The sequence below is a fragment of the Falco biarmicus genome, chromosome 4 (genome assembly GCF_023638135.1).
Source record: "Falco biarmicus isolate bFalBia1 chromosome 4, bFalBia1.pri, whole genome shotgun sequence".
In the NCBI taxonomy this organism is placed as follows: Eukaryota; Metazoa; Chordata; class Aves; order Falconiformes; family Falconidae; genus Falco; species Falco biarmicus.
In genome coordinates, this window is record NC_079291.1 from 93,213,092 (window position 1) to 93,239,851 (window position 26,760).

The window sequence follows — 26,760 nt, forward strand, 5'->3', positions numbered from 1 at the left end:
TGCAGACCTGTAACTTTACACAGAAGATAATGCAAAAATGGGTTTAAAAATACATCATTAATTTGCCTGATACTATCAAAGTTTTTTGTACCAGCTCTTGAACACTTACTGCTGTTTTTCTAAATAGACAGTTTTTCTTCTTCACCCTTGAACTTAAAAGTGCTTGCCTCTTTAAGCTATGTAAAGAAAATGAAATCAGTTGCCCTTGGCATGTCTTCATCTTCTATTCCATGGCTTTCTTAACTCCAGTATACAGTGAATTTCAAAAAATGATCATTCTAGGGCTACAAAAGAAGGAAGACTTTTAAAACTAGTACGTTTTAGGTTTGCTTTGATAGACAACATTTCAGTGAGTTGGACTGACATAGCTGCCAAAAAAGCCTCTAGCCGGTTCATCTTTTGGCTTCATCAGTTCTCTGATCTAGTACACTGTATGGTTTCGCAGATACTTGCACTGGCACATCAGAAAGACCTGTGGGAAAGAGGGAGGCTAAGGAGTGTAACAAAGAGAGAGTACTTAAGCCAGTGTAAGTAATAACTGAATACATAACTACAGCCTGAAAGTTAAGACCAGATGTCTACTGAAGACTGGAGTAGATATCCAAAGACAGAACCTGTGGTGTGGAATTTCACAGAAATAGGCCAAGAATCATCTGTGTAGTATGGAATATCCTACATTAAGGCTTAAATACTGTTTGCTTTTAAGCTGTTATTTTTTTGTTCCTGTAGTAAGATGTTAAATGCAGTTTCACATAAGGACTTCTTGTTTATAAGGTGCATGTATGAGACGCATTTTCTGAAAGCAAAAGTTTAGTAATTTGCAATGCTCCATGTGTTTGTAGGTAGGGTTCCCTGTTTAATTAAAGCCTGGTTAGATTTGCAACCTCTGATTAGAAGCCCATTAAGCTACCATAATCCAAAACTTTATGAAGAAAGACTACTTTTTATTGAGAATTGGTAATATAGTTGCTAATTTACATTGTTACTTGGCAGATGAGTAACAGTGGTTAATGTTATAAATGGTTTGGGTTGGCAGCTTGACAGCTAGAATCTTAAAATTTTGCTCTTTTTAATTCTACATACAACTTTTTTTTAAAAGAGCCCATTTATTTTTAGTCAAAATAGTTAAGTTTGACAAGCTTGGCTTGGCACGCATTGATCGTGATGCAGTCTAAAAGTTCATCAGTTATATTTGGGATTCTATATTTTATTTCCTGACCTTTTTCAGTTAATCTTTTCCAAACCAATGGGATTGTCACTTCTGTTTCTATTGCATTTTACTCTCCAGGTCCTTCCTTATTTCCACCTTCCACATCCTTTAACTCTCATTCTCTGTCAACATTTTTTCAGCAAGGTATTACTTAAAAACAAACAAATTTCGTGCTTGAACAGCAGGGGGAGTTCGGATCTCTCTCTTTTTTGTGCGTGTGCTTGTTTTTAAATCTTTAAAATGTAATTTCATCCATGTTCAGGTTTCATAGCCTAGGAGGAGCCAGCCTCTTGGGAGAGGGTTATTAGATTCCATTTGCAGTAGTGGCTGTTTTTATTTGAGCATTTGGGGGTTTTGGTGTGGTGTCCCCCCCAACACTGAATAGGAATATTTATTTTTTAGTGTTCTAGCACTTAACTCTTTAGCAATTTTCATCAGAAAACTGAGGGAGGGTATTCCAGCTAGTTGGTGGGGTTACATTAATCAGCCTTCCTCTTAGAAACTATGGCTGCATGTGAAGAAAATCAAGCTGACTACAGAAAGTTTTCTGGTTGTGGTATGAAAAAACATTCAGGTTCTTAATCTTTACTGCCTTTATCAACTGTGTGTCAAAGGGCATCTTTTTGAGCCTCAAGTGATTTTTATTTTTTTTTTTTTCTTTCTTGGGGCTCGGTTTGCCAAATGGTTCTGTAACTAACAGAAGCAGGAAAAGTTCCGCTTAATTTAAGGCAATGGTTAGATGTTAGGTAATGGTATTACTTATACTGGCTTACACAATGGCTGTGGCTCCTGCCTGCTTGACCCTGCTGTGGGCTGTGTGTTCCCAGCCTTATTATTTTCCAACACAGGTATTTCTGTAGGCATACAGGGAAATAGGATTTCTTCAGAGAAATGATAGGGCATAACTTTCGGTTATTTGCGAGATAATTTTTAGCTTGCTGCTTTATTTGGTGCACTACATAACTCTGCTAAAGTTTGGGCTAGCACAGCTCTGGGAAGTGCAGAAGCTGGGGGAGGGGGCTGCTTCAGCTGTACAGAATTACATGCATGAGTTACTATGCCTTGAGGCTTCAGTCTTGCAGAGAGGTTCCTACTGAATTCAGAGGCTCCACATCCATATAGATGCAGATACTGAAGGGCATAGTCATATTACTGCTGTTCTGAGACTGTGAATCAACTTGAAGTTACAAGATGGTTGTAGATAGCTGATTATTAAAGCTTGAAAGGTGAGAAGATGAAGATTATCTGTTACAATTTCTAGTGTATTACAAAACTAAATATTTGTTTCCAGGAAAAGCTGCTGTTTTGAAGTGTCTGTTGGATGTTCACCAGATTTTTAAGGAGAATGACCCTGCCTACCTCCTTAATGATCTCTTCATTACAGATTATTGCATCTGGATTCAAAAAGTCAAGTAAGTTCTTAAGTAGTTATTGATGTGGGTAATGTTTTTAGTGTACTTCATCTACAAACAAGTATTGGTAAAATCAAAAGAAATGGTATTTCCTATAAATGGAAATGTGATCAGTCTCTTCCGTTTATTAACCTTGCTTATCCAGCTATTTTTACTATGTAAGCGAAGACATTCGGTGCATTTTTTAATGCAGTGACATCATTGGAGAAGGGAGAGAGGAATTGCATTTTAAAGAAAAATGTGAATTTTCAGTAATTACACTTTTTGTGTGCGTGGGAAACAGGTTCTGGGGGATTTTCATTATGATTTTTCTTAGGAAGAAAATGTTTATATAGCACTTGTGTAACAATAGGAAAAAGGTTGGAAACAACTCCTAGTTCAGGACTGAGTTTATAACTTCAGATAGAATTGACAACTTCAAATCTGGTCAGATGCACATGCAAACCATGTACATTTGTGTGAAATGGTTGATGTAGGAACTGTAGCAGTTGTACCAGTTGATGATTAACACCAGAGTAAGTGTCACAAATTTCTGTGTGCTGTGTACTCTTGCCCCTGTAGGCGCTTGCCAGCTCACTCTGCTTGGCAATACACTCTGGCCTCTACTTCACTTGAAACAGTGACTCTGCCACTTCCAGGCAAAGTTCTTGCCCTTCAGTGCTTTTGTGTCTCATTTTTGTTCTTTGAATGGCATCAGCATGGCTTTACTTACTTTCAGAGTCTTGGGAGCTTCGTAACCAGACTGGTTAGAAGTATCAGCATGCTTGAATGCAGGGCTCATCAAACTTTTTAAACAGGGGGCCGGCATGCAGATGAAGTGGCAGGCAGTCATCTGGGCCTGCTTGGTTCTGCCCCCCCAACCCCTGGTGGGGGGTGGGCAGGGGGGGTTCTGTAAATACAGGGGGCTGGATTGAGGACCCTGGGGGGCCCTATCTGGCCCGTGGGCTGTAGTTTGAGGACCCCTGCTTCAATGCTTTAAAAACAGAAGTATTGGTAGGAAAACAGTTAGGAATGGATTAAATGAATGAAGCAAGCTGCATGTTCAAAGCTTACTGAGCTTTGTATTGTGGTGTCAGATTTACTCTTTCATACAGCTTTTGTGTTTTTCTTCCCTTGCTTTTTATGTTTTCACAGCCTTCTCTGAAGGCCCACAAAAGTATGTGAATGAGTTGAAAGTAATATTTCTCTGAAAAGGAAGGCATTACTCATATAAACAAATATGACAACAGCATTTTTTGTGTTAATACAGCAACATACATATAAAAGAGTGGTTAAAAATAGTCTTTGCGTTCCAGCTCACAATTTAACAAGAGACTGTGGGACAAAACAATAACCTCTTAAGCGCACAACACGCAAGAAGCAGTGAGGCGATATAGAAGGAACTGGGTAATAATCATAATCAGAAAGGGGAATACGAGGGAGAGTTGAGCCAGCTTGCGTAGGCCGTTATGTTTAGGTGTGATCTTACCCCAGTATTTGGCGAATTAAAGGCCTTCAGTTCAGAGCTGCAGCATTCATATGTGGTGTACGTATTGCTGATTCTTACTTTTTTCTGTATGCATTGAGTGACTCTGTAACAATGCCCAAAATATTATAAAGCAACTAGAGATGTTTCCTAAAATTTTGATTCATCAGTCCTGATTAGCTACAGGAACATCCAGTTCATTTTACACTGTCTTTTTGAGGAGGCCTTTTTTGACTGCACCTGAACTAAAATAAAAGTATGGGGGAATTCATGTTGAGGTTTAAGTTCAGTTGAAAAGGTGCAGTAAATGAAGGAGAAAGTTATTTTGTGCATCTGTCACAAATAAATGAGTCATAAGACAGTAATATTACTGCTGCCCTTATCAATGAATATAATGTCTAGCAAGTCAATCATAAAAACCAAGGCTTTCTTTAAATAGAGCAGAGGAAAATGTATGGTAGGTATAAGCGACTGATATATTAACACATTTACTCCTAGACGCATACATTATGTACCAGTTAAGCAGAACTGACAGCTTCTGGAAAGAGGGCAATTAAGCTATCTTATTGGCATAATGACATGGCACAATAGTTGTCTGTCATTAGGAGAACAGGAGAAAGAGGAACTGCAGAAACTAGTCCTATTTCTAGGGTCTGAATTGGGCAAGCATTTAAGTGTATGCTTAAGTCATTCCAGTTTAGCAGCGAAGCATGTGCTTGAAGTTAAGCATGTGCGAAGCGAACAGGAACACTTCTCATTTTTCCCCTCTGTGGAAGGGAACCGCTAAGTTCACTTGTCATTCAGAAAATACCTTAACGTACAGAAATGAGTGGCGACTTATCTGTTAAAAGACAAGGGTTTGCAGCTTCCCAGGGGTGAGCAAAGCATTTGGAGACGAGGGTAGTACAACTTCCTTTGCAGGGGAAGAAGGTTATGACATCCCTCTGGTAATTGGCTTTGTGGTGAAAGAGTTTTGGGAGGGGGAAGTATTCATAAGTATTTTTGTGGTGGTCTTTCAGTGAAGTTATTTGCATGTCTGATCAGTCTGGATGCTTTCTCTGTTTTGTTTTGTATCTATTCTTTGCTGTGTGCAAGCTTCATTAACTTCCTTTGTCTCCGTGTTCTCCTGTCTTTTCATAGCTGTAGTCCCAGGGCGCTCTCAAAATCTGTGGAGGGTTTTTTTCTTCCCTTCTTTTGCTGGTATGTAACAGAGCCTTAGTGGAGGTTGGGGCCCTGTTGTTTAAACAGTTGAAACAGGCTGTTGTTTCTTTTTAGTGAAGAATCTGGGCACTTCAAAAACAGCTGGAAGCAAGCTTTTTAGCTCACCTGTACTGACAGAGAAAAGTCTGGGAGCTATAGGTTTAGAAAAAAAGCTTGGCACAGGCAAAAATGTAATAGCTGTATTAAGTGGTAGCAAGCATACAGTCCTATTCTAGGTTAAGCCTCCAGGAGAGGAACACCACTGGTAGGTACTACCTTTTAAATGTACAGTGAGGAAGCAAAAACCTTATAGCCAACAGTGCGTTAATAGCTGATCCCAGATTTGGTTTGAGATCCTAGTTTGGCTGTGGCTAAATTAGATGAATAAGCAAATGTGTCACTGGGCTGGCAAAAGATGATTTATTTTAAGCACAATGTATCTGGAATTGGAAGCAATTAAGCTGCTGAATAAAACACATGCAGGTGGCTAATGGTCCATTGGGTATGGTGAGTACAAGCTAGTTCTAATTCTAAGGTATTTTTAATTTTTTTTTCCAGAAAAAGGATTTCATTCAGGTGCCTATTAGTAAGATAAAAGTAGATCCCTAGAAGTCTTAAGACAATGCAAGACACAAGTGTAGCTAAAGTTTTGTCTTCCTGTTTGCAGTCTTAAAGCTAACTTTACCGGCTTTATAGCTATCTAGTATCTCTCTTTGAGCTGTTTGTGAAGTTGTTATTATTAATTTGATCTATTGTATAAAGTGGTATGTAAATCCTTTTAACTCTTCATGAGGTTTTGAAGAAAGGGAGCACATTGATTGGGAGAACTTCAAGAAAAGAGGGGAAAAGTAAATGTTAACCTGGGTAACAAAAGCTAGACAAAGACCTATGGAGGCAGCTTGTAGTAAATCTCGGCAGGTGGTGTCAATATTTATGTTGAAAAGCCAGATGCAGCCAGATGGAAAATTGCCTCTTTAACCCCTGAGGTCATAATGACATGTCATCACTTCATTTGATCCCCCTGCTAAGTGAGCTTATCATCCACCCTGCTGTCACTTCTGTTATTGCTTTCATTTCCATAATAAAATTAAATTTAATTTGTCTGGTTTGCATGCTTTTTTCTTTAGGTCAGAGCTTTTACAAACCACTATGCTACATATGGCAGCCTCTCCAAGGTGAAGTTATAGCTGAATCTGTATTCTAAGTCTAAGCTTTACTCCCATCTTTCATGCCTGCCTTTGAGCAGAAGGAAATGAGGGAGAGGAGAAGGAGCTTTGGGGAAACCACTGATTGTTTGGTTGCTACAATATGAGCTACTGAAACCAGGGGAATATAGGTGTGGGTTTGTTGCAGGAGAGCTTTTTCCCTTCTGCTGGAGGGATTTACGTGTCTGTGACCCCGTAGGAGTTGTGTCCTTTACAGAAGTTGGAGTAGTTCTCCCCACTGACTCTTGCTGTGCTGAGGTTCTTTTGTGTAGCCTGATGTCTTTCTTCAGTGTTTTGTATTCCCCTTTGTGCCAGTCTCTATTCATGTTGCTTTTTATTGTCTGCTGTTGTACATATGTGCCTTCTGGTAGCTCGGCTGCATGATGCCTGCTGGCCATAACATGAGTGGCTAGGTGGAAGGCTGAACTGCTTCCTACGAGTCCTTAGCTGCCTGCCTGGACAAGTGCATACTGTTCTGTATGCTTGCATAAGGGAACAATTGAGCCCGTATGGATTTAAAGTGTTTTTAATTAACATTTAAATACATGTTTAGTTTTAAACATGTACCACTTTAGTATCAGTTAATGTGTATTCTCTGTGTTCCTGAATTGGAGGTGAAGCTGTTAGTATTCCTGGCAGTTTTCCAGGGATTAGTACACTTAGTTATGTACTGTTGCGTGGTTGTATACTTCTCAAAGTTTTGTGGGTGTGAGGAATACAGGAGAATAAGCTAGGGATCAAGCAAATACAAATATAATTTTTACTATATTTTTCATTATTACTATTTTACTTTTTAAAAATTTTCAACTTACTGTTTCAGCTTTTATTCAGGATCTGTTCTACTACAAAAAATTACAAAATCATTGTGTTGTGTATTGTAGTAGCTTCAACTGGTGCGGTAAAGGAGGTCTGTATGTTGAGAGATGAGCTGTTAAATTGCCTCAGTGTGTCCTGTGGAACCAGAACTGCAACTTGGTTTGTTACGTTGGTATATAGGCCACTTTAATGTATGTGTGCTCTGTAGTTGTACCTTCATGTGTATGTGCTCTGCAATGTAAGGCAAATGTAATCTTACTAGTTTTGGTGACTGTAGGTGTAATGTGTCAGTTCAAGCATGGGCTATTTGCTTTAAAGTAAAAACCAGGATTCCTGGTGGCACTTATACAGTCTCTGTAGAAGCTGCTATCTTTATTGGAACTAAAGAAATTAAAGCTAAGTCAGATATTCCTTAGTATGTTATATTTGCTTCTCTTCATTTGCAGGTAAGACATACCCTAAAAGATAGGCTAGCTTCATAGGTCGGTCTGTCTTTTCATCTCTTTCTTATAATCGAAACCTCATCCTTGTTACAACATAATTAGCTAGTCTGAAGCCAGCAGGGAGTTGCTGCTTTATGTGTAGGGTGTGAAGTTCTCTAAATAAATGTAGGATTAATTACATTCACAGCATGTCATTGAGGTGATGAGATTGACTGTGATTGTTCAGTCCCCCTTTTCTTCTCCCTGGGTTTTCTGAATTACTGTTTTAATCAATATAGTGTAATGTGGGTCTGAAATGTTAAGGACTCAGTTGCAGAGGCATTATGGAGCCCAAATCTTTCAGACCAAAAATAAGATCTGTGAGGTTTGGGATTTTTGCTGTCTGTGTCACATTGGATCATAAAGAGCACAAGGGAGTGGGGAACTCAGCATCATAGTTTCGTCCATTGCATTGGTTAAATTTTGGTAGAGATAAGGTTTCTTAATGATCATTCTGCCCTCTTTATTGGCTTTAACAGACTTCAAAATTTTATTTTACAAGTTATCATCTCTTTACATTGAAACCCAGCCTTTTCTGCAAATATATAGGACAGGCTACTGATATTTTTTCATTTGGCAATCAGAATAGTGCTGATAGTTTGTTGAGCCCAATTTAAACACACTGCACTACAATGAATCATCAAAAGCCTTTCTTCATACAAGTGTTTGTGTTAGCTGTATAGATCTGTTACTAATTTACAGTGTTTTCTCTATAGAGAATCTCATATATTTTCCTTGTATCTTGTTACACATACCAGCTCACCCATATCCTATGCTGTGCTTGCTTGTAGGGCAAAAAGCATTAGAGAACAGGTCATGTATTACAGCCTTCCTGAAAGAATTACCTTTAAGCTTTTGCTAGATTTGGGGAAATATTTGTTAACATAAAACATATTTAAGCTTCTATAGTCAAGTATTATGATCTTTAGATGAATGTAAATAGGTTTTTAACATATATTCCAATTGTATGTTAAAATTATTTGTGAAACTGATCATCTATCTGCAAACTTAGGAAATTTGACCTGGTTATTATTTGTTAGGATCTGGAAAGCTTAGAAAAGTGTATCAAAGTATGTGGAAGTTGTTTTCATTGTGCTATTTCTTGCAGCTGTTTCTTCTTGGTGTTTTTTGTTTTCTTTAGCGGTTTAGGGTTTTGTAAATCTGAAAATACTTGACTAGAGGAAAAACAGGCTTTTTAAAGATCTTCTGGTCTTTGCTGTTATGCTGCTTGTAGGGTTGATACTTATGAAGTCCTGTTCACTCCTTGTGGCATTGCCATGGTCCTAAGAATGCCTCATCTGTAATGTCTGGAACTCAGGGCTGTAGCTTTTGTTGACTGCACCTCTACTGTGAAGACGACAAGTTCAGATAGGAGGATTCGGGAACAAAACTATCCTAAAAGGTTTTCAAATGGTGTACTACTAACAAGTTCATTAAATTTTTGATTTGTAATGGGGGGAGGAGCATATTAACAAATAAGAAAAAGTAATCGGTGTTTTAAAGTATTCTTGAATGTTAGAGGAATATTTTCAGCTGTTAACCTCTTGGATTCAGCAGCCATGATTCAGAAGAACAAAGGCATAAGGAGTAGTACATTCTGGATGAAAATCCTGCTTCTTGGCTCTGTGAGATTGAACTGATTTGTAGAGCATGTTTAAAGCACTTCATACAGTTAAGACCTTAGGAAGAATACACCTCATAGTACTGTATTTTATGTGCATTACCATTTCATGGTCAACTGTACTCTACTTTGGCAGTACTTTAGGTTTTACTTTACCTTCATTGCTGCCCATGTTAACCTTAGCTTAGAGAAGGCTGCAGTAATTCCAGGTTTGATAAAAACTCCAAGTAGGTGCTACATGGAAGAGCCACATTGCTTTCACATTGCTGCTTAGAAAGTGGCCTTGCCATTAGCATATGCTTTTAGCGTATGTTCTGATGATATTATTTATCAGGTAGTGTAACAACCCCACTGCCACTATCACAAAATCCCATATTTTGATCTAGTTTGCAGTTAGAGGATTATTTTTTTTCTCTGTTATACTACTTCAATGGTATTGTCATTCTGGATACCCTGAAGCCACTTAATTACTTGCCCCTCACCCTCTGCAAAATAAAACAACTTGTTTGATTTTTGAGATTCTTAATTTGAAGGCTATTTTTTTGTTTGCTGTTTGGCTTAGTAAGAGCTATACAGGTATAAGGGATAAATGAAAAAATGTTGGTGCTGCTTGTGGTCACACCTTTTCCATGAACAGAGTAAAAAGGCTGTTGTTTACCTGGTTACATAGGCTTCACCCTTAGTGTCCTGTGATGACTTGCGACAGTAGCTCATGACTACAATCCCTAATTATTGTAATTCCTTCTTAGCAGGCTTTACAATCTGGCATTACTACTGTTGGCAGCTAGTTCACCATGCAGAACTACTTTTGCTTACTGCTTTGAGTAATCATGCTGCATTAGGTTTGCTTCTCATTCACTTCTTGGTGGCCTGTAGTGGTGTATTAACTTTCAGATGTCCCAGCTGGTGTTCAAGCTTTAGCCAATAATGGGAGTGGCCACTTCAAATGGTCTCTTTGCAGGCTTTTTGAGGTTCGTTTTATGCATATCTCGGTTTACATACCACTAACAATAGGAGTTACTAATAATCTGAGTGGTTTAGGAAACATTGGAAAAGGGTGGGGAGTGGGAAATCAACCTGGGACAAGACAGAGGTTGTTTAATTGCTTTATAAAGTTAGTATCATCCATTGTTTTCAGAGTTTGTTTTAAGTACGGTCCAGTATCTTTCACAATCTGTAAGAAAATACACTATATGTCTTTTTAGACAAAAACTCTTTTGTGACATTACATGTTATTTATATAAAGGTAGAAAATCAATAGTGGAGACTGACCCAGATTGGCAGTACTTGCTTGCTTGAACAACATGCACTTCATACAGTCAAGTATAAGACGGCAGATGAACAATAAAAAATTGTACATCATAGTTATAGATTGGAGAACATAAGACAATTGAGGGCAGCAGCAGCTCCAGAAAAATTCATTGGGTCATGTTTGAGAGTAGTTTGAACCTGAGCACCTATTTATCTCTGAGGAGGTAAGAGGGTAAGTACAATCTTCAGCTGAAGCAGCAGAGCAGTATCATTTAGAAAGAAGTGGCATGACCTTAAATGCATTTGTGAGGCACTGCCAAAACAGACTAATTGTAGTGTCTATTCAAAAATGTTGAGAAATGGAGAGAACTAGGAGGGGTAAAAAAGGTTCCATGAACGTGTATGTCTTAAGGACCTATGTTATGGCAAGACACTGAATAAACTCAGTAGTTCATTGGTAAGAAAGTTAAAGGTTGATTTGGACTTATCTGCAAGTATGGTGGAACAGACATTTTGTGTTTTAGCCATGGTGTAGTATAACAAAGAATTGCGAATAAAATTGATCTAGTTTGAACAGGGAACAGGAAAAATTCTGACAGCAGTTAAGTTTTCACATTTTCCTAGTGAAGAGTAATTGAGTTGGCTCATTTGCTCTAGGTTCTTGAGTAGTTCTGTACTGTCTTATTTGTTTCCATCAAGATAGCATAGCTCAAAGAAGTACCTTGTGGTTCAAACACTAGTTATGGGTCTAGTGCAGAAAGTATTTGAGATTCTGTGCCATTTATTATGCTATAATTTTCCTTAAAACTTGGATAAGGGTTTGCCAATTTATCAAACAGCATGTTGACTGTTGGTGTCCGAGTTCTGTAGAGAACAGAGATTTATTTTTCACCCCAAGTCATCTGCTCTTGATCCTTAGATCACAGTTCTCTGCTTTAAAAATAGTAACTAATAATTTGCAAGCACATTATGTCTCCTCTTTCACTGTTTTGATACATGTTTTTAATAGAATTTTTTTGTTTACTGTCATCTTGAGCTGCCATGCCTCTCATTAAATGTTGCATCTTATTTAAGGCCTAAGCTGTCACTTCAATTGTCTGTAAAGCAGTAGGTGTCCATAGAGCACTTTGTAAATAACAATACCTGAGTAGTGTAGTATATGGAGTTAAGAGGCTTAAAGCAAAACATTGCCCTGAAGGCTGAAAAAGGTGATAGACAGGTGGATATAATACCAGAAATTCTGCTTTATATGTGTTTTAGCAGGCCTTGTAGAACATGGATTTTTAGCAAGGGATTTAATCTCTCTTCCCAGCTGCTAGCTGCAGTTTCCTTTGTTTTTTCCTCTCCTTTTCTCTGTTGTTTTTTTCTATTTATTCCATCACTCTTCTATAGCTCATATTCCTTCAGGCTGTGTCTGAATGCACCTTGCTGTGGGTAGAGAAGGCAAAGAAGAAAGCCATTTTTTCCCCTTCAGGCTACTGCTTTGATTTTCAAAACTTGTTGGGAGGCAGTTCCTATCTGCCTACAGAAGGGTCAGTGATCTGTGTCATGTCTTTTCAGTCAGCACATCTCAGCCGACTCGTCTTCTGTTTTGACTAGGGGAAGGATGAGCTTGTGTAGTTGTTGGCTTTCTAAGCAGGTGGAGTGTGCAGCTGTGATCAAAGTGGGAAGCTGATCGGCAGGCTGATAATGTCTTCCTGTTTTGTTTCCAGCCTTGTCAGTAACTAGCTTGGTCTCTTCCACCTGCCCCTGCCCCTTGCAGTGATACCCCGTAAATCTTAAGACAGAACAGAGGTAGAATGAGACAAAAAAAGTAATACTGAGAGATGGTACTTTAGTCTGTGGCCTAACACCCACTCCCCACTATTCCCTGGGGGCTCTTTCTTGCAAGAACTGGGTAGTGTGGGCCAGCTACATGATGCTGCATGCATGGCCTGCAAGTTTTCTTGTCGGGGTCAGGGAGCCAGATCTGTAGCCAATTCAGTTGCATGTGATGGTGGTATTAATTATTATTCATAAGAGGCATGATTGTGCTCTAGAGCATTTGATAATAGGTGCCCTACAAACACAGCAGGGTGTGTGTGGGAGAAGGTGGGAGTAGGCACTTGAGTTTAGGTCCTTGCAAAAATTCTGCTTTCTGCAAGGAATTCACAATATACTCATATTGTGTGTCTTTTGATCTTTAGATGGTGTGAATTGAGAATGGACTGTGAATGGGAAGGCTACCAGCTGGTGGCTTCCCTCCCAAGTGTTAAGGGTGTTGGTCAGAAGCAACAGAGCAGTCAGAGTTAAAATTTTGTTGGACCTCACTAGGACTTAACCTTGTAAGGGATAGGATTAGGTTGCAGTAATGTGTTTGTAATTCTGCCTTTAAGCCTGTTCGTTGTCATTGTTCTTGTTACTTTTGTAATACATGACTTCACTAACTTTATCATGACACTAAAATTCACATCTTCTGCACTGTATTCATTCTCATATTGTAACGCAAATTGTACAATTTGCAGTGTTAGGAGTGCTGTCTCCTGGATCACCAGCAGTGATGGTGAAAACCAGGTTCTAGGTAATGGCAATTAAGAAATTTGAGGGAAATGAGGCTAATGTAGAAGAGTTGTCAGTGTTCCATTTCTGTAGTGTAGCCGATACTTCCTGTCACATAAAATCTGTTCCTTTCTTTGTATCTGTTTTGTGGTGTTACCTGTTCATCTTTCATTGTATTAATCATATATAACTTTGGAAGCTGTGCCATTGTTAGATGCGTGGACTGGTGGCAACTTAGTGAGCTATTTTGGCAACACTGAGCTGCTTCTAAGCTCAGCTAAAGTCTTCTTAAAACACATAAATACTGTTCAGTTACTTTTTATAGTCCAATATTCTGTTTTCTCTTACAAATATTTTCATAGTATCATCTACATAAGTAAGCTGTACTTGATTTCTTTTATAATCCATTATATGTTTGGTGCCAACTTATCAAAAAGACCAAGTAATGAAAGTAAGATGTTATATTGGGAAGCTTTTTTTAAAAAAAAAAATTTATAAATGTGAAGTTCAGCTCATGCAGTGTTTAGATACACTATGAAAGAAGCACCGTGGAATTTCAGAACAAATATGGAGGGAAAGTCACTTGAAATACTCAGACTTATTAACATAAAAGAAATCACTTCAAGTGAAACTTGCTACATTTTATATTTGATTTATGGTTAACAAACATTAGTACTTGAAGCTATGTAGATAGCAATTAATGTTTACAAAACTACAAGTTGAATTGCAGTGTAAGTATGTCTGCCTTTGTTTCAGGTCATGTAATGACCTTTGAAAGCCAGAATTTCAAGATGAAAGCATTTTATGTTCTCCTTACTCATTGGAGTCTTCCACATCACCCATTGTTCTATGCTGCAGGACTGCTTTGTCACCTGAAGTTAAGTGGTGGGTTCCTCATGTCAATAGCAGTCTCTTAGCACTGGATTTCTGCTCTTCTAATCATGTTGATTTAAAGTTGCTTACAGGGAGATGTGTTTTCCAGGGTTCTTTTTGAACCCAGTGTTCCCTTTTTTTATAGCATGATTTTCTTAAGTTAACATAAAGATTTGGTGTGCAGTGAATGCTTTTCCAGTCTCTGCTTTGTCCACAAGGGGTGGGGGTGGGGAAGATTCTGTAATCTTCCTACAAACCCAAGCCTTGTGCCCTAATGTCTTCATCATATCCTTTGACACCTCCACCAGGTAAGAAAGAGGCAGCAAGTGCAGTAGCTGGTCCTCGCACTGATAACCTGGTTGATATGTGCATGCTGTGGCCTTCTACCAAGAGAATACATGATAGCTGTGTTCTGTCGGCTTTGAGGGTCATTATTTATATTTCTGCTTATTTTCATGAATGGCTCTTCAGTTTGATTGAAGCTGCCTGGGGTTTCCAGGAGTTGTTAGAACTGAAATAATTAGCAGTATGGACATGGACAGTTGTAACTGTGTAAACCCAAGTTATTTAGGCTAAAAATCAGAATCCATCCTCTTGAGAAATGCAATGAGTTCTTAGCTACAATTGCATAAAATACCTTGAATAGACTGAGCACGTTTTATTTTAGCAGCTGACTTTTCATAAGAAAGGGTAGAAATTAAACAGCCTTTAGTGCTGTGTTGTGGAGATGGCTTGTTTATTTCGTATGGAGACTGTGTTTAATCTAGGACTAAATTGTGTGAATAAATGTTGCACTATTTTTGTTGTTTGCACTCACCTGTCTGTCTTCTTGCTGCAGATAATGTAGAAGATTAGTTTAGACCACTTTTTACCTGAGTCTTGAATAAAATGAACCCATTTCTCCTTCACTAACACATTAAATTGTTCTTTGTTCTTATCTTCCTTAATCATTGATCAGAGCTAATGAGATTTTAATGGAGTTATTTGTTGGTTCTGCCTTTTACTATAAAAACGTATACTAAACTAAGCACCTGAAACTGTTGAATGGTGCTGTTAATTGTACTATCTATTCTGTGATTCTTTCAGATCTCATAAGCTAGGTGGGGTTATGATGAGCTAACAGGTAATACAGGCTGAAAAGTGATTTAGTAAATGTTGCATATTCGTCTTTCTCCTTAACTGATGCAGTAAGGAATTTTGTGCATTGAGGTGCCATTTTTGAAAAGAAATGTAAAATAGGTTTTGGACTTCTATGTTCATTAGAAACCTATGGTATTTTGTGTGTATGGCACAAAGATTATCTGTGATTTTTCTGTGCCTTTTCTTTCTATGAAAGTATTGCCCTGTAATTTAGGTGCTGTGTGTATTTTCTATCCCACTTCATGCCTTAAATTTCACGGCAGTATTGTAATGCTTTGTTAAGTGTTAGCCATATTTCACTGTGGAGGATAGTTGGGTTCCCAGAGCTGGATGAAATAAAATCTATGTATAGTTTTCCCAAGCTTGTGGGGAATTACGGTAAAGGCGTGTGTAAGGTACTTTGCAATAAAACCAGTGTAAAATTAGGTTTATTGTCATAGTCTGTAATACTAAACAGTGTGTACAGATAGCCAAAGTGGTTTTCGCTAGTTGTTAACTTTTATCAAGACTACGGCCTTTCTGCTATGAACTTCTTTCAGAACTTAATTTGGAGTATTTTTGTTCACTGATTCTGAGCTTGCTTTTTCAATACTACTTCACTCCGGTTGGAGATTATTGACTAGTGTATAACCTGAAGCGCTCATTAGGAATAACTTTGTAAGTGAAATAGTGAAATATGGCTTATTGTATAAAATGCATGCTAAAAGGTGTAACTGAGCCTTAGTCTTTTATCTCCAGGCATATTCAGAGGCTCATATTCTTTTGTGACCCATGACTTTTAAAGAGTATTTTCAGCATATGGATGGTGTGCTTAGTGTGATGAGTTTCTTATTGCAGCTAAATGTCCATTTGTAAGGATTCTTTTCCTGAACTGGAAGACTTTTTTTTTTATCTAAGCTTATTGTTTGACCATTATGCTTTTTTGTGCAAACTGACTTTAGGTGTTTCTACATCAATGAAGTCTGCTTTTACATTCAACACAATCACCATTATTGCATCTGTTTTACCAGTTGGGGTTGATCAAATTGAGACTCTTTTTTATGTCTCTATTAAAATCAAATTCTTTCAGTTCTGTATAGCAAGAATTCAATCATTATATTTTCTTTCTAGCTATGTGAAGTTGTATGTCAAGTGTGAAGGGATGTTTGACTTCGTTAGTTGCCTTTCTGAAGGAAGCATGTTATGTTGTTTTAAAGCCCTGAAGTTTGTTACAGTAATTCATGAGTATGTGTGTCTCCCTCACTTTGTCCTCTACCCCTGGGTGTCAGAATATGCTGTTCCAGTGACTTATGGTGTGTTGGCTAACAGGGTGAGTTCCATTATAAGTTTCAAGAGACTTTCCCTAAAGCCACCAGTTCAGTTATTCGGGCAGCTGTGCAGGACTAGATAGAAGCTGACATCTGAATTTTAGATTGAAGAACAATTTCTTTTCTTAAGTATCTTTAAGAATAGTTGGATGCTTCATCAGCTGTGTCAGTCTTGTATGAGCTTACTTTTTTACCTTTTGATATTATGTTTGGCTGTAACTTCTTGAGCCTTCTATTGCAAGAGAGCTTAAGCAGTAGACTTACTGCCATAGGGTTATTAACTGTCATCAAGATTGTGACAGAGTTCTTGTGGAAAGTAAATGTTGGCATTATTGAGGGCCTGAATATTGAAAAGTGTGTCTTCATACCCCTTCTGTCTGGACAGATAAGGCTTGGGCTGGAAGGCAGCAATATATGGAATCCAGCAAGAACCACTCTGGGCAGGGGGAAAAATAGGATGATCTGGAGAATCTGGCTCTTTTGCAGGTGCCCCTTGGTTCACCAGTGATGACCATGCTGAAATGTCAGTTACATCCTATTGCAGACTGTCCTCAAGCAGTCTTGTGGCAAGACGGGCAATGTCATTATCCCTTATAGTTTAACTGACATTTCAATGTCTTGCAGATAGTACGTTTACACATCCTCTGTATCTGAACTGCTGAGGCTTTACTTTGGGATGATATCTGGTGATGTCTGAGGTCATACTAACTCTAGAGTTGTCTTAATACTTGAAATTCCTCTGGCTAAAAGAGTAATTGTGGGAAATTGTAAGCAATGCTGCCAGGTATGTAACTTGGAGCACGTTTAAAGTAGTTATACTTTGGCTGGTTGTATTGCTTGTTGTCTGTTTTATCTAAGAAAGAGGGTGTCTATGAAGCTTTCGGAAGTCTGAGTTTTGCCAGGCCTTGCTGAGAAAGGTACTTTAAATATAGAGTGACGCTTTCTCCTTAAACTTGGTAGTTTCTCATACAATAAATGTATAAAATTAAGGCAGTTGGGAAATAACTTGTGATCCAGCAGATGGAAAGCCTTTTGCTTAATGCACCAGCTTTACTGTTAGATGGATTCTATGTGTGTAGAGCTCCAGCTGAGTGGAGGTAAGCTGAATAACTGACCTTTTTATACTTGTCAGCCCTGCTGACAGGCGGAGCATGCTGCTAGTTTGTATTTGAATGCATCTCAAGGAACTGTAGGCCTACCAGGGGATGGCTGCTTGGCAATGAGACAGGCCCATTTTCATATTTGGTGGAACCTACAACACTGCAAAGGCACGTCTGCACTTGAAATATCTATTCTCTTTGAGACTTGTTTATCTTGCCTGTAAGGCTTAAAGATAATTAATGTAAAGTGTTTTACACTTAAAACAGGGCTTGTCAGCCCTGTAGAGCTACTGCTAGGTGTGGAGGACTGATTCCCACTGTAACTCAGTGCACAGGCCCTAACCACACTTGATCAACGTAATACAATGAGACTTTAGTTGGTTCCAAGATTAGTTAGGTTCCAGCTTGGTTCCAAGACTAGCTAGGTCATTTTCAGACCTAAGGCTGGGAACTAAAGCTGTTGTCAATGCTTTTGATACATGGGTTCCCATGCTTTGTTGCTTTTGTGTTGTGCTGGGGCAAGAATACTCAGTCTGCCATGCCAGCATTTGGGCGATGTACACAGACTTGCTTGTCATGAAGCTAGGGGTAGATAAAATTCTGTTGCGTTTTGCCATGTTTTACACCCATTTTACATGGCGTACTTCAGAAAAGTGGATGTTCGTATGCATCTGTGAAATGCAAAGCCAAACTTATGAGGCAGTAGAAATAATCCTTCAATTGTTTACGAAAGCTAAAGCAAGCTAGAGCTTGTGTCTGTACAAGAAAAGTCCCTTTTCTTTCCATAGTGAAACATTACTGACTCCTGTTCTGAAAGGTTGTGCTGCCGATTTGGCTATTTACTCCCTTGTTTACAAGTACTCTGCAGTTTTACATAGGTAACTCCCATGCTGTGATGGAGTATGTGCTGTCACCCAGCCTACAGAATGAGGAGCAGAATGCTGATTTTCATATTTTCAAATTTAGAGTTAGTTGTTTGGGGTTTTTTTAAGATAACTAAGCTACTAAAGCAAGGGAATTAGATGCAAGACAAGTAAGTACCAGGCAGACAGAAAGGCTTGGCCCACTAACACTTTTTCTTTAAACCTTTTCCTTTTGTACTGCTATTTCTGACTGATGGGCATAATATACAGAGGCGTAATTACTTAATATTTTTTTTTTTACATTGGGGAAGAATTAGATGATTTTGTGGCGGGATGTATCCCCTAAATCCTGCATTTATTTTTTACTTTCTGCGGCTACGCCGACTTTGGTTGTTCCTTCCAGCTTATGTTAAATCTTCCTTGGAAACAATAAAATCCCTAACGCCTGCCTTCTGTGATACCTTTTTCTCATAGCTCTGTGTTCTGGAGGCAACAGCTATTTTGATTCGTCAGATCCTAGTGTCGTCTCCTTACTCCTTGGAACATAAGGTAGAACCGGAGTTTGTAGGAGCATTAGTCTAACTGGAGTAGTTGTGTCCTATTCTCTCACCCTGGCTGCTGCTTGTCAGCTCTGCAGTCAGTTCCCAATCACAATAGCTTGTCTTCAGGCTGTCACAGGTGGGCTTTGCTATAAACTTTTCCTGTTGCCATAATCCTCTCCTCCTCTCCTTGTTTCATCCATCTCTATTTGTTACATGTACTTTGATTCTTTCTTCCTTTCACCTCAGTTTTACTCTCTCATAATCTGAGACCTATGGAACAAGTGGTTTTTTCTTTTTTCTAGCACATGGAGAAACTCCTGTGGCTAGACAAGGATTACAGTAGTTCTGTCTTGAAATTTTAATTCTAGACTATGTGGACAAGCCCTGAGATGCCTCTGTTGATATCTGTTCCTCAAAGCTATACATTAAACAAAACATGCATCTGATCAGTTTAACCTGTAATTAAACATTTTCCTTAAGCAACTGACATCTTGATAACTAATAATTATCATGTGTAGCACCTTTAAAGCTTATTATGCATGTTTATGTAAGAACACTATTACCATAATAATAAGATATCATTACTGCAAATGTGCATACTGAATGAGCATGTCTTAAAGTAATCATGCGATTCCATTAATCATACTTGAAAAATTAAAGTATTTGCTGTCTAATCTCTAAAACAGTACTCAAAAGATTTTGGAAACAGCAGGACCTGTTTACTGCAAGTCTCTAATACGTGATAGTTCATTTCTGGTGTCTCATTTTTGTTTCCCGAATTGTTTCTTACTTTTCAGCTTGGGAAATAATTTGCTCAGAGACCCATGGTATCCTGTTGAAAGCGTTTCCATGCTCTGAGGTTTATGGTGTGTGCCTTTTTTCTTGTCCAGGGAGTGCTGCCACCTTTTCCTAAGGCTGATGTGAAATGTGCTCCTGAAACTTGGTTCTCTTTGAAGTTGGGTAATGGCCTTAAACAAGATGGACTGATAGCTAATTGCAGTTCTGTTAGTCTCTGGAAGAGACTAGATGACCAGAGTGAAAGTTAGGAAGAAACTTTTAGCCTACTAAGAACTCCTGAGTAACTGAAAAGAGACTTTTCCCACACTGTTTAAATAAAACACCTGATGTGGCCAAGAGCTTAAAAAAAAAAAAAGTGAAATAATGTAGTTCTGTAATGATTTATTAGATTCCTGTTGTGGTTGGCCTAAATAGGGCCTTTAGAGTATTGGTAGGGCAGAGAGAAAGAAGGTTGTGCAGGTCTGCATGAAGACTGTATCCCTTCCCCTTTCCTGAAACACGCCAAAACGTTTGTGGGCTGTGTCCCTGTGTGTGGTGGTGGCAGTCACACTGCTCCATGGGACTGCTATGTGAGAGAGACGAAGGCAGGCAGTTGTAGAGGTTAAGAGGCTAGATGGGAATCCTTGGCCTCTTGCAGGCACTTACTTATCCAAGCAGAGTATCCATTTGTGCCATTACTGTTAGAAGGGAAGAGCAGGCTGTTCTCTTCAATGGCTTTTTTTCTGTAATCCTTTGTAACAATAAAAAGCCTGTTGTGTCTCAGTAGTTCTGTCAAAACTTTGGGGAAGAAGGGCTACATGTGAAAGTTGAAGCCACAGTTGTTTTATGAAATCTGTTATTGTTGTTATTTGGTAGGGTATTTTGATACCTCGGAAGGCATTGATCTGAATTTCAGATTAAGAATACCTTTTGCAGTTTTACAGTTGTCCAGTAGGATGGATGTTTGTAGCTGTCAGGCACCAACCTTTTCGTTCATTCCCTTTGAACTCTGATAAAAATGCATTTGTGTATAGAGTGATTGAACACTTGCTGCGTTAGAGGGGCCATTCTTTTATCTGTCAGTAGGACCACATCTAGCTTTAGAGAGGCCATTCTTTTATCTGTCAGTAGAACCCCATCTAATTTAGTAACATAATGTGTATTGAGTCAAATGAGTATATATCACTGTATTTTCTTCCTTAACACTTGGCATTAAGTGATTTAGAGCACAGTGAAATATTTATTAATGCCAACACATACATGATGCCATACATCTCCTTAATACTTGATTATGTGACATGTTTCTGTATCTAATGTGTTAACTGCATTGTAAGAGAAGAGTGAAAGAGGAGGAGAGGATTTTGAGGGAGTGATTTCAAGGACTGAGTATCTAGCAGGATAAACATGCATGAAAAATTGGAACAGCAGAAATGAGGAAAAGCAAAAAAATACATATAAGATTGGGAAACAGTAGCAGACGTGATGGAAGAGGTGTGAGGACAAACAGGACTTTCAAAATTGATTTTTCTATCTGTAATGGCAGTATTAAAACAGGTAGGTGAGACTGAGGTAGCTGGAGCTGAAGATGTATCACTAGAGGAAGTTGTTGTGCCTACAGTTAGTTGCTCATGGCTGTCAATGAAATTAGAAGGACCGACATATAAAATGGCTTCAAAACAGTGTTCTCTGTCACAAGGCACATTTAGCTTTTGGAGCTCATATTCTTGTGGACAGTCAGGCAATAGGACAGGAGAAAGTATTGTACCTTCATATTATTAACAGCTCTCACAGTGGAAGAGGGGGTACGTGCACACGTATGCATATGTATTGTTAGCAGGAGGGAAGGAGACTGTTTCAAAACCACTGTAAAATGCTTTCTGAAAGGGATATAAACTCCTGTTGCTTCGGGTGTAAACTAGGTTCTCGCCAGTGTGTTCGGGAAGCAGATTTCCCTGCAAGCCAGTTCTTCTGTTACCACCTACCTGCAAAGCTTTGTGAACCTTTCGATACATCACTGGGCTTCTTTTTCTTTCTTTTTACCTATGGTACCTGGAGAATACTTTCTTTGCTCCCAGTTAGGTTGGCAATTTCTCAAATTCTCCATAACTTTACAAGAAAAAGTCAAGTTCTTGACAAAAAATAAAATGGAAATGCATCATCAAAAAGGAAAAAAGGGTAGTGTTAAGTAAGCAGCTTTTTAAAACTTGGTACCTGTGTTTATATTGGAGGCTGGCAGGATAACATGATTTAATTCTTCACTGTAGATTTAAAAATCCTGGAAATATAAATTGTTCTCTGCTGCTTCAGTTACTTATGGGAAACTCTTATTTCTTAGATTTTTAGTCTATGGGTTAACTAAGGAAGTTCAGTATGTTTTATTCCAAATTCAGCTTTTAAATGTTGCGCTGTCTCTGTAAAATGTGTAAGAAGCTGCATTGGATTTCCCTTCCCCCACTTTTAAATACAATTCCTTTAGGAGAAAAAAAAATGGAAGCTTCTATGTTATACTGAGTAATTATGCCCCCTGGGAAATAGAATATAAAGATCTTTAAAACCATTCAACTGAGAGAGCAAGCACTTTAACTTCTGCCTCGCAGGAGTCATGTATTACATTATCAGCTACTTGCTCCAGTGTCAGTGTGTCATGCCTTGCAGGTTAGCAGGTTTGGCAGAGGAAATGAAACCCAGTCAGTTTCTGCAGGATTTATAGTAGACCTGCTGTTGCAGGAAGTGGTGAAAAGTTGATTGATAGTCTGAGGCAAAACTCTACAACAAGAAACAGGATGTATGTTTGTTATTTTATACCCGTTTTCCCCTCTGCCCTCCCACCTCCATTTTAAGGTACTCTCTTACTTTCTGTTCTCTCTATTTATAAATCCATGATGCACTTTTTCTGCTAAAGCATGTGCTGACTTCAGAACGCTTGAGGAAATGGATATGGCTGTACCAAAGATTTGAAGCTGACATATTGTGCTTGCTTTATTAGAGGCATTTATCTAAATGGTCCTGATATTTCTGTTGAATTATATTTCAGCTGATTTACAAGTGAAAGGTAAAGCACATCTGCAGATGGGGCATTGAGTATCTCCTGCTGTCATGGGTGCACCAAGCTAGCTGTGAAAGGAGGAGAATGTATCACTGAGACAGACCTGATCAGCTGTGTTCTGTTGGTTCATCTGCATTTAACACACATCTGGAAGGGTAGTAAACCAGAATTATTTTGCTGCATTTAAACTTAATCTAGCAAGCCACATAGTGCAGAGTTCTCTGCTAAAGGCAGCAATCCTGAAAAGGTTTGTTCTGAAATCCCTTTTCCTTTACTATGCGCTGCTGAAACATCAAAGAAGCAGTATCTTTTCTGAAAGTGTCACCAAAGAGTTTCAGTGGGTTATTGTCTAGCCTTGTGGGAAAAGTTACCCAAGATAATAGTAATTATGAATATTTGTGGGTGTCTTTCCCCCTGTAGCATCCACTTTTGTAGTCATAACTGAAGAAGTTGTTTGCAAACAAAGTGAATAGTGGAAATGTTTAAGGTTTGTGTTCGCATTATCAAATGGGAAAGTTCTATTTGGAAAGTTTAATAATACGTCTTGTTTTTTGTTGAAGGTCAAAAAAGTTGGCTATGCTCTCTGAATCCTTGCAGAAAACCACACTCACTAAGTCTCACATAGGATTTGAACTGGAAGAGCTGGAAGCAGCAGCAATACTAGTACAAGAAGAGGAGAATGCTTTAAAAGCTGCTGGCACAGTTTCCAAGCAACAGCTGCCTTCCTCTGAGTGGGAGACAAGTGACTCTGAAGAATCAAGCAGTACTTCATCATCTGAGACAGAAGGCTCTGATTCAGAGGAGCAAGAGTCCTCAACCAGTGGAGATGGGAAAATAAATTCTTTACAAGGCACGCTTCAAGAGGAGAGGACAGCTCCACTTATTGACTGTAATGGATTAAGGCAGGGCACAGACACTTCGATGTTTGAGGTTAGTGATGAAAAATCAAAGGTTTCTTTGCAATCTACATCTCTTCCTGGAAAATTGATAGGAGAATTAGAAAAGCAAATGCACACTGCAATTAGACTTTCAGAACAGCCTGAAGGATTGGCTAATGCAGGTTGCATTTTGCAGGAACAAGGAGAAAACTGTGTATCTGAACGTGACACATAATCAGGAGATGCTACTGGGGAGATTTCTTGGCGGTATTGTCAAAGACAAACCCGTTACTTTTTTCTTCATAGCATAAATGAAGATGAAGACTAAAGGACTATGTTAGAACATAGTGTGACCCACTAGCAACACAGGTGATTGCTATAATGAGGTGTTCCCAAGGCTATCCTGAGCTGCAGAAAGAAGTTGATGTTTTTTCTTCTTTGGTGTGTTGACAGTTGGGAGGACGAGATCCTGGAAAGATTTGAAATGACTATGATAGACATCTTCATAGTTAGATTTTTGTTTTTCTTCTCTGATCCGACAGTTTCAGGTTTGATCCCTGCATGTTGGGAATGTGTAATTTCAGTAAACTTCTAGAAACGGTTTTCATTAAGCTTAATAAGTTACAGCATTATTTTAGTTACCTTAAGCTCTTGGGATTTACTTGAAAAATATCCTCATTATGTCTGTGTAAACTGGTTTATGACATTTTGCTGCGTTTTTTCACATTTCAAAATGCTTTACTATAAAAAATGGTTATAGCTTGAAAAGTCTAAACAGTGCTGACAAATTATTTTTACTTTTTTTTACAAAATAAAGGAAATTTCTTTGTCGTCAGTACAAGATGGAAGGGTTATAGCTTATATTTCTAGAAGATAGAATGGCTATAATATAATTTTGCAGTTCTTATGTAAGTTTCAGTAATTTAGTTGTTCATTCTTTTGTGCTGTTTTTGAAATGTTTCCACATGTGGACACTGCTGTTGCTCTTTAAAGAACAGAAATCCTAATTAACTCTCATTTCTTTCTCCATGGCTCTTAATGTTGCCACAGTAATGTTAACCAAAATGAAGAAACAACATGGTACAGCAGTCTCGAGTATAGGACTGAAAGCAAACCCGTGCTGTCTAGATAGACCTGGCTTTATTACTAGTCTGTGACATAGCTTTGGCCAACTCGTTTGCTCCTTTTTGTCTTTATAAGGTTAAAATAATCCAGTTGGTATGTTTTGTGCTAATTTGTTACCTATAGATTTTTGAAACCAGCTGGCTACTGCAAATTATTTGCTGCTATTCAATCTCTGCAAAAGGATTTGGGAGGGAGACAAGATGGGACATGGACCACCAGGTTTGGTTCAGCAGTCTGGCAAAACAGGAACACCTAATTCATGCCTCTGGAGGAACAAGCCGTTGATTACTGTTAAACGTGTTTACTATTAAAAAGTGTATAAAAATCCTGAGCTTAAAGACTTATTCTTCACTGACATTACACCCTGCTGGAAACCAGCAGGCTATCTCTGTTCCTGCACTGACTCCTGGTCGGTGAGAACCGCAACCCTGATCTGCCAATATTTTTTATGTTCTTAAATACCTACCCGTTGCTTAATCAGTCTCTGTTCCATTCCCCAGGGGAGGAACCTTTCCTATCTTGTGTGTCAGTAAGCACTTACTCTTCTAAATGCTAGCAATAAAACCTACACTGTAGCTGCAACTACGCAGCACATGTCAGAGAGGGGGGGAAAAATGCACTTAAACCAAACCAAACAAACAAAAAAACGCACACAAACCTAACCCTTCTCCCACTCTCCCCAAATTACAAGTATGAACTCTGAAACTTCCTTCAGCTGAACATGAGCTGGAGAAAGCTGTATGAGTACAAGTTAGGAAATACAAACTGTGAAAATTGATGGGTATTTTTAATATGCCAGGTCTTTAGCATGCTCTTGTGCTCTTCCCCCTCACCTTCAGTGTCTCCCTTCTCCCATTTCGTGGCAGGCTGTTGAGGGAAATGTTCCTCTCTTCCCAGCAGACCTGATTACTTGCCGGGCCTGGCTGCCTCTTCTAAAGAGGACATCTTTAGTGAATCTTTTTGTGTTTTCCTCTGTGCCTATAAGCAGGATTTCTTTATGCTGTTTGTGAGCCTTTTCCATCTGTCTGCATGAATCCAGTTTGGGTTAAATATCTTCAGTGTCCATACAATGTGATGCTGCAATAAATGCCAGATGAGAACGTGGCCAGCACAGAGGTGTTAACTCCCAGGTAACTTCGATGTCATTGATGTCTTCACCTTTGAGACCCTGCATAGTTGAGCTCTGTTTCTGCCTCTGAAAACATTCCAGTGCCTGCTTGCTTCCTGCAGGTCTATAGTGTGCTGCCTTACTTTCTGCTTCTATCCTGCTATTCCTCTGCACATTGGCACCTGGCAAAACATGCTGTGGTGTGTTATACCCTGAGGCCCATTCCCAGGTTTCTTCCCCTTTTTGTCCAATGTTGATGTTCATCATTGCCTTTTTTACAAAGCTGTTCACTGCTTGTGGGGCTGATAGTGAATGCTGATTGTTACATATTGATAGATAGCAATTTTATGTGACCATTGTGGTGGGGTGGGGAATTTTTCCCTATTGGGTGATAATGCAGCCACATGTGAAATTCTTATCCAGCACACCCAAAGTGCTCAGGGTGAGCAATGTCTGTATGAAAGAGAAGCCTTGCTTCTCCAAAAAGAAAACTCGGAGATACTTCTAAAAGATAAGTGGAGCTCTGTAACCTTGTTTAGCCAAAACTGAGGCTTGCTGAATCTATGAGCCACAAACACTTGAGCGAAAAACCTCAAAGCCCAGACCCCTCAATCCCATAAGCTGCTGTGGGTCCTGAAAGGAGTGAGTCAACTCAGAGTTGAATTTATGTAGAAGAACTTTTTGGATGAATCCATAGGAATTGTTCTTACGCAGGTTTTCCAGGCTGGAAATTGGTTGGTAGATGAGGAACTCAATACATATGTAATTGGTTCTAATGATTTTTAAATACTCCTTGTTTCT

General features: G+C 38.8%; 1 protein-coding gene across 2 annotated transcripts in view; it reads left to right on the forward strand.

Annotated features, from left to right (window-relative positions):
• The window catches only part of SHQ1 (SHQ1, H/ACA ribonucleoprotein assembly factor), a 51,492-nt gene extending 26,316 nt beyond the window's left edge, over positions 1–25,176 (forward strand). For both annotated transcript variants that reach the window (XM_056336833.1, XM_056336832.1), the window contains exons 11-12: positions 2,502–2,622; positions 23,409–25,176. In XM_056336833.1, coding sequence (XP_056192808.1) covers positions 2,502–2,622; positions 23,409–23,961 — 674 coding nt within the window. In that variant the 3' untranslated portion in view covers positions 23,962–25,176. The remainder of the gene's footprint in view (positions 1–2,501; positions 2,623–23,408) is intronic.
• Positions 25,177–26,760: the final 1,584 nt, after the last annotated feature.